Source organism: Marmota flaviventris, chromosome 4 (genome assembly GCF_047511675.1).
Source record: "Marmota flaviventris isolate mMarFla1 chromosome 4, mMarFla1.hap1, whole genome shotgun sequence".
Taxonomy (NCBI): Eukaryota; Metazoa; Chordata; class Mammalia; order Rodentia; family Sciuridae; genus Marmota; species Marmota flaviventris.
This window is the reverse complement of record NC_092501.1, coordinates 88,594,697-88,609,729: the sequence shown is the minus strand read 5'-3', so window position 1 is coordinate 88,609,729 and position 15,033 is coordinate 88,594,697. Positions and strand designations below refer to the sequence as shown.

The 15,033-nt window shown below is 30.8% G+C and overlaps 1 protein-coding gene across 3 annotated transcripts in view; it reads right to left on the bottom strand.

Annotated features, from left to right (window-relative positions):
• Positions 1-15,033, bottom strand: part of Pspc1 (paraspeckle component 1) — a 94,377-nt gene that overhangs the window by 28,808 nt on the left and 50,536 nt on the right. For all 3 annotated transcript variants that reach the window (XR_003583605.2, XR_003583606.2, XM_027941556.2), the window contains exons 7-8: positions 5,462-5,519; positions 2,026-2,195 (exon numbers count right to left, since the gene is read on the bottom strand). Coding sequence is in view for 1 of the 3 variants with exons in the window: in XM_027941556.2 (XP_027797357.1) it covers positions 2,026-2,195; positions 5,462-5,519 (228 nt within the window). In the remaining 2 variants the exon portion in view is untranslated. The remainder of the gene's footprint in view (positions 1-2,025; positions 2,196-5,461; positions 5,520-15,033) is intronic.

Below are 15,033 nucleotides of genomic sequence, written 5' to 3'. Positions count from 1 at the left end.
CCTTTATTTAAAAAGTTTATACTGCATGAAACTATGCTGTAAAAGAAAAGTACTTCTTTTTAAAAGAAAACCCAGAGAAATAAAACTGGGGAGCAGCACCATATTGTGTTAAAAAATAAACATAAAAACTTCAACATCAATGCTTTTAAGACACAAAGCACTAGACCAAACACACGCAAGGACTTATGATTTCAATATGAAACTTCTGAGATGTTTTCATTAAAAGACTAGCATTGGGAAAATAAATTTTTAAAAATGATTAACTTACTATTAATAACACAATTAAAAATCTGAATCATATCTTTTGAAAAACTTCACAACAATAACTACACATATTAATCTCAAGGGTTAAAAAGAACTCCTTGAAGATAGTAGTAAAACAAGTGTAAATAAACCAAGTGAGTGATATTTAAATAAGTTATACAATTTCAGGGAAAGGGAAGAAAAATAGAACAATTACTTCTTTGTTACTATGATTACATGCTAAAGAAAAATTTTAAATAATGAAGTTTCTACCAGGGGCCTTCTTTTTTTTTTTTTTTAAGCCAGAGGCTGAACCCAGAGGTGTTTAACCACTGAGCAACATCCCCAGCCTTTTTTACCCTGAGACAGGGTCTCACTAAGTTGCTTAGAGCCTCCCTAAGTTGCTGAGGCTGGCTTTGCACTGTGACTGTCCTTTCTCAGCCTCTGGAGCCACTGTGACTATAGATGTGTGCCAACACGCCAGGCTTTACTAGCCGTTTGATATTTTACTCAGCCTCTACTAAAGGAATAAATACTAACTGCATTAGGTGCCATCTGTTCATAGTAGATAAAAAGATACTATCTCCTTATCTGCCTGCACAAACTATCAATTTTAAAAACTCCCAACTGTTAGCACACCCAATTTTTTCCAAATTCTTAAAAGATTATATTTAAGGTAAATCTAAAACTGATAAAACACTGCGTTCCTCAATTCTAAAATGCAAGAATTTTTTTTTTTTTGGGGGGGGAGGGTGCTGCTGCTGCTGGGGATGGGATCAAACCCAGGGCATTATATGTGCCACCAAAAACAAAAACTTTACCACCCAAGCATACAATATCTTATTTTTAGAGTCCTCTTGATCACCATGGATTTACACTAATGGAATGTCTGAGTTTAACTGGCAGTGTTTTCTCTTTTATAGCAGCAATGGTACCTTAACATCTGATAGGAAAGTTCAAAAACAAACTGCCTTTTCAAAATATACAATCAACCACTTTTTCTTTCTAGATGTTATCTATATGAACAAATACCACATGAGGAAATAATATTTTCTATTATAAAGCCTCATTTAAATAGTGGCATATGGAAAATGATAAGATTATCAGTCTTGTTTACTGATAATATATAATAAAAATTACACTTGAGAAACTTTGTTTTTATAATATTTAACCCATACAAAGATATCTTCACACTCTCAGATAAAGACTTTAAAAAGTTTAAATTTAATAAGTATAATTAGTAATTCTGTAAAAAGAATACAGCAGTGTCAGTTTAGAACATACAAAAAGACTTCTAGTGTTTTTACATTAAAATACTTTACAATGAAAATAAGTACTTTGATATAAATCAAAACAAGTCATTTTTTAAATAAAAAATGCCTACTGAAAACTGCATTTTCATATATATTGGAGTTTTGTCCCCACCAAAGGCAAGGAGTCTACACAGAAAAGGAACACAATCATAAAATACTAAACCAATGCACTGAAAGCTGATAAAGGTGAATACAAATAAAAAGCACTGGAAATAATTGTAATGACTATTTTTTTTGCTATATACTTGGGTACAAAAGCATGCCATGGATGGTAATCTTAATTCAAGCTACTTAAGAAGTGCTTCTCATAAATCAAAATATAACTTCACAAAGTTACTTTTTCTTCAATGACTATTCATCTCTTTTGCTAAAACAAATGATGCCAAATTATGTTTAAGTGTGAAGTTATCTTTGGGGCAGAATTGTATATTAGTTGAATATAATCAAAATAATATTTATGATACATTACCACTGCTCCATTATCTGGCATCATTGGAGTTCCCATATTTGCAGCTCCTTCTGGTCCCATGGCAGGACCAGGACCCATTGGTGGGCCAGGTATAGTTCCTCTGTTGTTCATATTCATACCCATCATTGGAGGAGGACCTTGGTTACCAGCAGGTGCTGGGCTAAACGCATCTATGTAAAACAATCTATACTTAGAGCTGTCCTATCTTAGTTTAGTAAACATTAAAAATTTTATAAAACTTATGCAATCTATACACCAAAACTATTGTCAAAATCCTTTCCTTGAAAATAAGGCACTCAATTATCTATTCTGTAACAGAACATTACCTACACTCTACAATTTTCAGCCTCAAAATAAACACACATAAAACAAATAAGGTAACCATGAATTTTAGGATACTTAAGACTGCAACAGTTTAAAAAAGCTTCAAAAAGTCAGTAGTACCATTTACTAAATCTTACTTTTAAACCAAACAATCCCTAGCAATTTTGACTACATTTTACCAGTCTTAATGATCAACAAACAATTAGCACTTAAAATTATAGCTAAAAATATTAACGTGTAAATGACAGTAAGTTGTAAGAGGGAAACCATTTTCTGCAAAAATCACTTGAAGTTAAATTCTTGACTTTAATATAGTAATTAAATATCTACCCAAATTGCAAACATTAAAAAATAAAATCCAAACCAAAATGATATAAAATGACTCATCATGATGAAACTTACTTAAAAAAAATTCACCCAAACACAGATAAAATGATTATATGGACATTTTTAACATTCAAAATTCTAGAAATGGGGATAGAGACATATCAAATTTTTTTATAAAACAATCTACTAAAATTAATTACAATAGGGTCTCAGCTATAATATTATACATGACAGTTTCAAAGACAACATTTTTAGGTGTTTTCTTTGAAACATTTTTTTCCTTTTTTATGCTCAGGCTTGTTTATCATTAAAAATTCTTAAGTGACTGATTACAATTTTGAGGTTTTTTTCCCCCTGGTTTATGTAGGTCAATTTTCTGGTATTCAGAACTCAATTTTGCAAATACTCATTATAAAAGGAGCTTAAGTTTTCATTCACTCTCATTACAGAATACTTAATATAGCTGAACTCTATAGAGTTGAGTCAAAGGAGCAGGTAAAAGAAAGACAACTTATACCCTATCAATGCCTGGCATCACATACTATTGTTTTGTGAAACCAACCCTAGGAAGCAATTTCAAAGGAAGGAATTATCTCCTTAATCCCAAAATGTTCTTTTTGAAAAATCTACACTTTATCCAAAAATATTTCCATTCCTTCAATATAATAACAAATTGTCATTCTGAATAGGTTTCCACAATCTAAAAATGAAAAAGGGTGGAAGACAGTTCTAGGACATACTGTAACTTAACATTCCCCAAAAAGAAAAAATTAAAGCCTTTCCCCTTCTTTCTTGTTATGTCAGTTTAAGTTGCACAACTATAAACATTACAAATAGAAAAAAATATATATTCCTACCTACATGTAGTTATATCTTCCACCTATATGGCTATAAATAAACTAAACTTAAGGATCTAAGAAATGTTGACATTACCTGGTTACCTGAAAAGCAGTTTTATAATCTATATTTCACTAGTGGCATACCAGAAAATCTGATGCCACATTCAATCAACGATTTATTCATTTTCATTTTTGTGTTAGGGATCAAACCCAGGAACTCCAGCATGCCAAGCACATGATCTAGTACTAAATACCCTCCAGCCCTATCAATGTAACTTGATGAAATATGACAGTTTCACTTACTCAACACCAACCCAACTAAATTATAACTTGAGTAAACTATTAAGATAAAGTCTCACACTGAATGAAGACTAAAGAAGAGAATATTAAATGAATCAGACTTTAGAAGAATAAGTGCTAAAACAAACATGATTCTCTGAAATGTTAAAAAAATTTAAATTGTCTTGAATTTCTAACTAAATAAAGAATATAAAGGCATACTGTCATAAAATTATTAATCAAGCAAAGAGGATGTTTCTCAGTGTCTCTCTGAAGCATCAGAAATAGTTTTAAGTTTTATATTAAAGTTTTGTTCTATCATTAATGACAATCTTTGAAACTGCTTATATTCCATAATGACCTCCTCACTTGTGCAGTTAAAGAACACATGGACTGTCATTATACCATTCCAGAATTTACTCTGAACCACTGGTACATCATTATATACAACTGCATTTCATAATTTAGAAATTATATTCTCGTTTCACTGATTTTAACATGTATTAATGAACTAATTTCATCATTAAGTTTTTTATGGGCAAGGGCCTTGTTTTATGCTTTCTTTGTATATCAGAGATGCTCAGTAACCATTTGTTGTCTGATAGGAAAAATGACTAAGTAAATAGCAATTAATGTTTCCAGGTACTCTGTCAGAAATGTGAAAGAACTGGCAAAGGTTTTTTCGGAGGTTGTTTTTATTTTTTTTTTAAAAAGGGGGGCTAATCATCAAAAATGCTCATTATACACATTCCATGTTTTAAGTTTTATTTCATATACTACATGTTTTAAGAACAAAGGTATGCAAGTTATGTAATATTGGATGCCCTGGTAATATGATCTTTAAGACAGTATATCTATTTGAGCTATATAAAGATTTTAACTTCATGACAGCTTCTGTGAGACAATATAATGTGGAAGTGACTACATAAAATTTAATTGATTATCCAATATTTAAATTTATGGCATTTTCAAATTTATTAAGATCTATGATATTCCACAACAACTTCTCCCTCAGTTTATTTGCTTGACTCTACTTTCTTGACAACCTGGCTCTGCAAGTTAAAATTAAGTTGTTAACGAAGATACTTTGTTTTAAGGTTCACACCAATTTTAAAGATATGCATTAGCAAGGCATATCTCGTCTCCTTATGTCATAGGTATCTCCAATCTTCCATGTACAATACATAGTTAAGAGAAAAGGGTTAAATATTCAGTAACATGAATAAAAGCAGCTTCAAAGTTACAAAAAAACTAGTTTAAAATAGATTCATAAAATGCTCTCAAAAAAATTAAAAAACACAAATAGAAACTATCCATTTCCAAGGTTAAAAAAAAAAGCCATTTTGAAGGCATGTAATTTTATTTTTAAAGTATGACAAAAGAATTGTGTTACATCACATAACAAATGAGCTACTTTGAGGCTACTTCAAATCCAATTTGTAATTTTTGTTCATTTCAGCTACAAAAGTGTATCTTTCAAATTTCCTCCCTAGGCATATATTTTTAATGCAATTGTAATACTTCACTTTAATAAATATAAGAAATTTCACCTTCAGTGTTGGTTCCATATTTTAGTTTCTTGCTGATATACAGATATCACAAACAACATATACAATCCCCAAAGAATTACAAGTAAGTTACAGAAGGCTTTTGCTTCAAATCCCTACCTCCCATGTTTATTGCTCCACGGGGACCCATATCACCCATTCTCATTTCCTGTTCTCTCTGTAAGTAAACATAGTTGTCACAGTCAACCTATCGATCTTAAGACTTTACATTTCCCATCTAAAATCAAAAAGAAAAGAATGAATTGGGATATCACTTTCCATTAAAATTTTTGAAAATTTCCAACATCATTTACTTAATAAGAACACAGAAAAGAAACTTCTGTCTCCCATGCTTAATACACTACAAGTGCTTAGAACCAGTTTATATTACAAGATTAGATTACAAACAAACCAGATTACATAAAACCTACCATAGATTATTTAAATGTTTTATCCCAACAGATCAAAGACATATGTCCACATTTCAAGCAGAGGAAAATCTAGTAATAATAACTAGGATCAGTTGTTTTTCAACCAAGTTACTGACGTTTCAAAGTTATAGATGATATTTATTGTCTAAATATTATAATTCATTCTTGCACTTTGTTATTTTTCAACTAATCAAGCATCATTCCACTTAGTTTCTATAAAAGCAGTTACTAAAAGATCCATACAATACTTCTTTCCTGTAACTGGGCAATGCTTTTACTTAAAACCTGAATGAAAGTGTTTCACATTTGGGAAGTTCTGAAACAATGTACTATTCAGGTTAACAGTTAACACAATAGGTCATAGGAATGTTCACAACCTTTCAAATTTCACTATAGAATCTACTTGGTAGAAACTTTATTTACCAATAACAGATTAACTTCAATGAAATATCTAGGAGAAATGATGAAATAACATTTTGAAATTGCAATTTCTACACTGATGACCATTTCAAATCTCAGACAAATGTGTTCAATGCAATAATCATGAAAAACATTCCGAGACAAAAGCAGGAATGTTTAAATCTAAAGAAAGTGTTATTACTGTTCCTTTAAAATCAATTTTATTAAAATCTAAACATTCACTTTAACTCCTGTTTAATGATATAAAATACTGGTAAAAAGCACATATGAAACAAGAAATAAAGAAAATAAAAACATGATGGAAATGTCATTAAATAGCAAATGGCTCCTTTAAAATTTTTTAAAAAACACTGCCCATCTAACCTCAATGGAGATGCCAAAGGTAATCTTTAACTAAACTATGATTCAATTAAAGAAGCTATGATACAACAAGCACACCATCGTAAGAAATATTTTGTCACATTACTTAGAAAATTAAAATGCCAAGGTTCTTATTATAAGAATTTTTTTAACTTTCCTAAAAATGAGTATTAAACTCTTGCCCATTAATGGATACTATTACTGACATGCAAAAAAGATAAACTACACCCAGCATATTCTAGATATTATTTATAATTGATAACTTATTATTGAGAAGCTGGTTACATTCTAACACCATAGATATTAAAATACATGATAAATTTCCATGATGACTTTTTTGAGGGAACCAGGATTTATGTATTTGGTGGGGTGAAGGAACAATCTTTTAAAAATTGTATTTTTCAGTTCTAATATATCACTTTGTGGAACAGCAATGCTTAGCTTTATTATTCACAAAGTTAAGTACTTTCTTTTGGTATTATTCAAAATTCGTTTTTATCAAGAGATTTATGGGAAATATTAACATGGAAGAGATTTAGTTTTCAGTCAACTATACAAATAGTGGCACTAACATTCCCCTTCTGATGCTGTTATAAGCTGAATGAAGTTCTAAACTATCATTCTTTATCTAAGACAGCATATGAGTATACGAAAACACCAATTCATGTTGCACACTACAGAATTTTTCACTAAATGTACATATACTTTCATTTAGTAATGTTGACAGTATATTAGGGGAAACTACTGAATACTATTTTATAAAGCTTTACTCTTTAAGTTTTCAAGACATTAATTTGATACCAGACATTTTCTCACAATTTTAAGAGTAAAACTTTTCAGTTTCCTTTTCAACCTTACAGGTTGCTGTTATTTTCTAAAATCCACTATTACATATTAGTAGCAAAATGCAAAAGAGGAAGAGATTATATTATTAAGATGCTTTTATAAGCTGAATTTAAGATGGTAATTCTCATCACTTTATATGTGTTGCATATGGAATTAAGAATTACTTAAGGAAATCACTGAATTTTAAACCAATTTTAATAATGCTTTATTACTTTGCCATAAATTGAGACATGGTTTTAGATTAAATAAGTTATTTATAACACTTTAAAAGACTGCAGTGCAAAAACACAAAGCTATTATAATAACTCAGTATTAAAATTATTGATACAACCCCATGAAATATGTCTACCATTATCCCATTTTAGAGATCATAAAAGTGGAGGCACAGAGCTATTAAAATAACTTACTTGAGGTTACACAGATATGAAGTGGTTAAGCTACCCTGTAAAATTCTATGGAGTTCATAAAATTTCCACCTTCACAAAGTACCTTAATTCAAGAATTCTAGCAACCGAGCCTAAAAAAAGGTAAGTTTTTTGTTCAATTTATAGTATTTCTATAATTGGGTGCACTTCCATAAAAAGAATTATTTCACAGATGTATTCTCAAAAGCTAGTCATTCACATGCATTTAAATAAAGAAATGACAAAAAGGGAAGAAATGTACAGGTGATTTCCAGAACCACATATCTAATCACATCCCATAGAAACGGGAGTTTTCGAAGTACAGTTCATGGATCGATCCTTTCAGGAAGTGTAGAGGTGAAAACTATTCCATCTTTTACTAACCCTAAGAGTTAAAACACTATATTGTACAATACTATGATGTTAAGATTTTTTTTTTAAACTCTTATCAACTTTCACTACATTTAAAAGTGCTGAAGCACTGGCTGGCAAAAAAAAAAAAAAAAGGAGGAGGAGGAGGAGAAGGAAAAAACAACAGCATTTTAGCAAAATCAAAGGACTTACATTCATTTTTTAAAAATTAGTAATCACTGTATTTGTCACGTAATATATTTTAAAAGTTTCAATTATGAATACCTTAATGAAATACTAAAAATAACTGCATTAAACCTTTATCCTTGAGCACATGCTTTAAAATATTCTATGTAACAACAATAATGTTAAAAATGTAGGCATAGAGCACTGCTTTATGAAGTAGGATGGGTATTTCAAAAAATGCATTTGTGTGATTGGGTTGCATACATAATGAGCCACTGTGTTCATGAAACAAATTTTTTTTTAACTTTTTTATTGGTATGGGGATTGAACCCAAGTGTGCTCAACTACTGAGCCACATCCCCAACCCTTTTTATTTTGTAAGAGAGGGTCTCACTAAATTGCTGAGGCTGGCCTCAAATTTAAGATCCTCCTGCCTCAATCTCCTGAGTTGCTGGGATAACACGCATGCACCATCACACCCAGCATCATGGAACAAAATTTTTAATTCATATAACACCACCTGACAAACTGATTACTGCCCAGAGAATCTAGTTTATATTTTCTAATGAGGCTGTTATTAAGAAAGGTGATTTAAAAAACAAAAATCTGTATAATAAAACATATAACCATTTGGACAATCTAATTAAGTCAATGAACTAGTATTTTTCTAATGACATTACAAAACTATACATGAATAAAAGATCCAAAATTCAAGTTACATCAATGGATTTTATTGCAAAATATACATTTAAGACACTACCACTTAAGTTTTACTGAGGTATCAAAGAATACTAGCTACTATCTAAAAAGGTTATTAAGATAGCCTCTATTATTTATCCATGTAAAGCACATTTTCTTCATGGATTTTCACCAAAAAATTTTTGCAACAGATGGAATGTGAAAGCAAATATGGGAAGTCAACTATTTCCTATAGAGAAGAACATTAAGCAAATTTACAAAATGTAAAACAATACCATTTTCCTTACTATGTCTAAGCCAAACATTAAAATCATTTGCAAAAAAAAAAAAAAAAGTAAAATAAGGCCACTCTTCCTTCTGAAACACATTTTCTTTAAGATTTGTCTTAATTTCTAAAATGGCAAATACTTACATAATCTAAAGAAAAGCTCTCTGAAGTTCTCAGTATCTCTCTAGTTTCATTCCCTTTTTTGAAACAAAGTCTCCAAAATTAGGGCCTCTCTAAGTTGCTGAGGCTGGCCTTGAACTTGTGATTCTCCTGCCTCAGCCTCCCAAGTACTGGGATTACAGGCATGTACCACGGTTCCTGGTTCCTCTCAGTAATGTTTAATGGAATATTAAGTCAAAAATCTTTGAGAACCACTGTTTTATTTCACAAAAATGTAAACTAGCAAAAAATGTATACTAGTATCAGTTAACCTATTTTCAAATGTATGCTAACCATAACACTACTGGCACTTGAAATGATTTATTTTGTAGAATAAAGATATTGTTCCTTTAATATTTAATACATGGGACAGCGATATTAAATAAGACATTATGTAGGTTTTTTTGGTTGTTGGTTTTGTACCAAAGATTGAATTCAGGGGCCTTAACCACTGAACAAACACTGTTTGTTATCTAGTTAGAGATAGCAACGTTGCTTTAGGCCTCCCTATGTTGCTGAGGCTGGCATTACAGATATGTACCACCACACCTGGCTGTGTAGTATTTTAAGTTAACCTAATTTTAAGAAATTACATGGTATCGGGTAAATTAAAACTAAAGGGTCAGATGAATACCTAAATATTATGATACACTAAACTAAGAAATTGCCTTAAAATGTATCAACACTTTACTTTACGGTCAGTTTCATCCAATGTGTCAATCTTTATTCTTCTTTGAGTGAATGAAGTATTAATGAACAAAATATTCATAAAGACCTCTCTCATGCTTACCTCTCAGGAAACTTCTAAAGATTGTCTAGAGATCCCCATATACTATTTAAGTTCCACATTTCAAAAAAGAAAATGCTAAAAATGATGACACAGAATATTTAAATCCACTTTAAAATATATAATCCTAGAGAAAAGAAAAGCAAATTCTGGCAAGCAATAAGATTCAACTTTTTTATCATTAAGTATTAATAGAAGTAAATGTCCTAGGAAAATCTATTACATTTAGCATTTAAAATATTAAGAGTTAGCAAATGGCATTATTTTATTTCTTCCCTGAGGAAATGTATATAAATGAATAAAGGTAACTAATCAAATTTTCTTGAGAAATATTAAATACAAACTGTTAGCATTCAGAAACACTAACAATCACAACAAAGAATGGAACAAAAATCTATTACATGTAATACTATGAAAAAATTTTTTAAAATCTTTGCCAAGAAGTTATTCATTCATGAAAAAGGTGTTAAGATATTGAAGACTGTGCATCACAAATTTATCTTTTTAAGATAAAAGTAAATACTCAAACTAAAAAGGAATAGGAGACATGTTTCCCATGGATAAAATTCAAATAGTAGCATATAAACTTTAGAACCTAACCATTAGAGAAATTTTGGAAAATTTAACACTTTTAATTCAGGTAATTTTTTAAAAATCCAAATATTATATAGCTCACTGCTAGATAGGAAAAGGAAAAATAGTTTATGAAACTAAGATAATCTTTTAATTTATATAACTTAAGATTCCCCCAATTTGAATACATTCAATCCAAAATATCTTCATCCATGAATATTGAAGAAAATGTTCCTTAATTTTATGACTGTTAAAATGAAACTATATCACATATCTTCAGAGAATTGTGAATTAACATGAGATAGCTCTACAAAACTTTCCAATGGCCAAAATCCAAAACACAACACCAAATACTGAAAAGGATATGTAGCAATTGGAATATCATTAATTGCTGGTGGGAATGCAAAATGATACAGCCATTTTGGAACACAGTTTGGCAGTTTCTAATGAAGCTAAACATATTCTTACCATATGATCCAGCAATCACACTCCTTGCTTTTCACTTCAAGGAACTGAAAACTTCTGTCCATTTAAAATCTGCACATGTTTAAAGCAGCTGTATTTGTAACTGCTAAAATTTGGAAGTAATCAAGATGTGCTTTAGTAGATGAATAGATAAACTGTGGAATACTGAGTGCTAAAAAGAAATGAGCTATCAAACCATGAAAAGACATGAAAGAAACTTCACACCGTATGGCTCTAATAACTGACACTTCAGAAAGGGCACAACTATGGAAAAAGACAAAGGGACAGTGATTACCAGGTGTTGGTAGGGAAGGATGAATAAATACCTCTGTATGACACTACAATGGTACATAAAAATCACTGTACATTTGTCAAAACCCTCTGAATGCACATGAGGATTGAATTCTAATGAACTATGGAATTTGGTTGATAATGACGTATCAATGTATGTTCATCAATTTTAACAATTATAATAAATGTACAGCTGTGGTATAGGATATTTAAATTTTTTAAGAATTTTTTTATGTATTGGAGTGTGTGTGTGTGTGTGTGTGTGTGTGTGTGTGTGTGTGTGTTTGTCTGTAGGTATGCATGTACTATGGACTGAACCCAGGGGCAATCTACCACTGAGCCACATCCCAGACCTTTTTTATTTGAGACACAGCCATGCTAAGTTGCTGAGGTTTACATTAAACTTGTGATTCTCCTGCATCTGCCTCCTGAGAAGCTGGGATTATAGGCATACACCATCATACCCTGATGGTGCCAGATTTTTATAAGAGGGAGTCCATACATAAATGGGACAGAAGTAGATGGAAAAACTCTGTACCTTCCGTTCAATTTTGTTATGAATCTAACACTGCTCTAAAAAAAATTAAAAGTCTGCTTAACAAAAAAAGAAACATGGAGCTAAGAACACAGGTCAGTGGTTGAGCATGTGTTTAGCATGCTTAAGGTCTTAGGTTCAATTCCCAGGACACATATACACAAAAGGAAGAAAAAAAAATCTTAAGACTATAAGGGATAGTCATGAAACAAAAATATTTGTTCCTCGTTAAATATCCAACCAAAAAGAGAGGCAATAACAGAAGTAGGATAATGTACTATGCCTACTAACTTGAGATATTTTTGGTACCTCTTTCAACAAAATTCATTCAATAACGTATTTTTAAAGGCTGATTCAATTAATGAGTAAAGGAATTATTCTCATGTTACTGTCAAATTCAAGAGTATGTAGGCAAAATTAATGGCTACTTTTTAATACATAGAATACTTTTCTAACTGATATTGAACAAAATGCAATAATGCATAATGGAGTACACATCAAGAAACAAAAGGAAATATATAATTTACAAATTGAATCTTTAAACGAACATTCACCTGAGAATTTTATTTTCAATGTATATACCCCAAAACATTTTCAATTGTCTTCACAAACTCTCTCTGAAGAAGTGCTTGATTTCAAAACCTAGCATTGATTTGGTAATAATTCATTTTTTTTTACCCCAAACTCCTTAAATGACCAGCAATCTCAGCTATAATCCAATACTAATATTAAGAGAATCTTACCAAATCTCACATAAAGTCACTAGTGACTAGTTTGCATTTCTTTAATCCATAATCTCTTTTCTAGTGTATTTTCTTTCTTACCAAAGTTAAACTATCACAACTAGCAAGGTCACAGTATATATAGATGAAACAAAAGAACAAATAAAAACTGTACAAGAAGCGATTCCAAATTGATCCCATCAAAAGAAGAAAGCAGCAGCAAAAGAAAATAAGGAATACAAGGTCCAATGGATAAGGAATTAAGTACACATTTTCATGGAGGAGATTATCCTTTTCTGTTTGTGATATTAGGCATTAGTAAATTATCTTAAAATTTACCAGAAGCTTTCATGTTTACATAAGATATATGTTTTCTAAGTACCCAACACAAGCAAATAATTTGAAATACAATAATTTTTTAAATACTTAAATAGCATCAAAAAAAATCCAAGTTATTTAAAATTTGTAATTGTAGGAGAAACTACAATAACAATTATATCAATTGTTTAAAATCAGAATTTAGAAAACGTATAATATGCCAGATGAAGAAATTATCTTATAAAAAATATGATTAAGGCCTGGGGTTATACAGCTCAGTGGCACAGTACTTTCCTAGCTATGTGCAAAGTCCAGGGGGTTCAGCATCACACAAAAAAAGAGAAAATTAAAATATGGTTAAGTTTACAACCAGAAAATCCAGGATTTAAAACATGGAGCACAATATAGAAGACATCATAAGACCAAAAGAGCAAACTTACCCATATATTTTTTTCAGATATTAGAGGGGTTGCTGGGTATTGAAACATTAGGCCTCACAGATGCTAGGCAAGGGCTCTACCAACTGAGCAATATTTCTAGCCCCAGGTATTTAAAAAGTCCTCCAAAGTTTGTAATTATAATTATTAACAGTATATCTTTAATGCATTCCATCAGTGGAGCATGCTTAAAAATCCAGTTCCTATGCCTTACCACTGGTGGTTTTAAACATAGATATTAACATTCCCATTTGTCAAGTTTAATTTAGCATAAAATTCTAACATTTCAGATGATATTACCAAGCTTCAATATTTAAGTATAGAAGAGTTCAATATTTAAGTATAGAAGATACTGATTAGTTTAGAAGTATAGAAGGTACTGATTGACCTAAAAATATTTAAAAATATAGTTACCTTGTAAAAAAAAAAAAAAAAAAACTCCTATAAGGTGGCTCTAAATAGGCTGTCACAAAATGAAAGTAAATTTATGCCTTCTTAGAATATTTTTATTAATTCAACTGAATAATTTTAAAATTTTTAATTAGTTATATCACATATATTAGGCATTTAAAAAACACATTTAGCTAAACACCTCTAGTTGCCAATCTTGACTCTCCTCAAATTTTTTTTTTTTTTAAAGGTAAGGGGTGTGGTGGGGAGAACATTAGCTAAAAGTAAGATTTTACCATTCAGAACTAAAAATTATTAGAACTTACCATTACATGAGGTATACCTACCACATCGCAGAATAATAAAGCAATACTCTAGGTTTAAAAAAACAAACAGAAAACACCCAAAGAAATTTTCATAAATATTTCAATAACACTTAACACTCCCAGGTTTCTTTAAACTCTCAGAATATTTTAGCTTTATTTCTTAACATTCTCTGTGTTAAGCAGTCTGCAACTAAAATCTTCTAACATCTTCTGTATTCTCTATGGTGCTCAGCACTATGTTTTGAACACAGCAAACAATGAACAAACTTTTCTTTCTGAATGGAAACCTCCAAGTCTTCCTGTAAGCCTAACACTCTGAAGGGATATTCAAGTGGGATCTGCATATTGAAAAGTTACGTGTGCTGAAAACCAAGCACAAAAAAATTGTTGGTTATTTGACTGTTGTTAAAAACTACTCTTCTCTATGTGATTGTTATGAAATCTATAAAAATGCATCAATAGTTGTACCTCAACAACACCTTTGTTTTCCAAAATATCGAATGTTTAGCATCTGAGACTAGCATTCAATAAATACCAAGGTGTGGTGGCCCATAAAGAATACTGAGCCAGGCACAGTGGCACATGCCTGTAACCCCAATGGCGCAGAAGGCTGAGATAGAAGGATAGAGAGCTCAAAGCCAGCCTTCGCAAAAGGGAGGTGCTAAGCAACTCAGTGAGACCTTGTCTCTAAATAAAATACAAAAAAGTGCTGGGGATGTGGTTC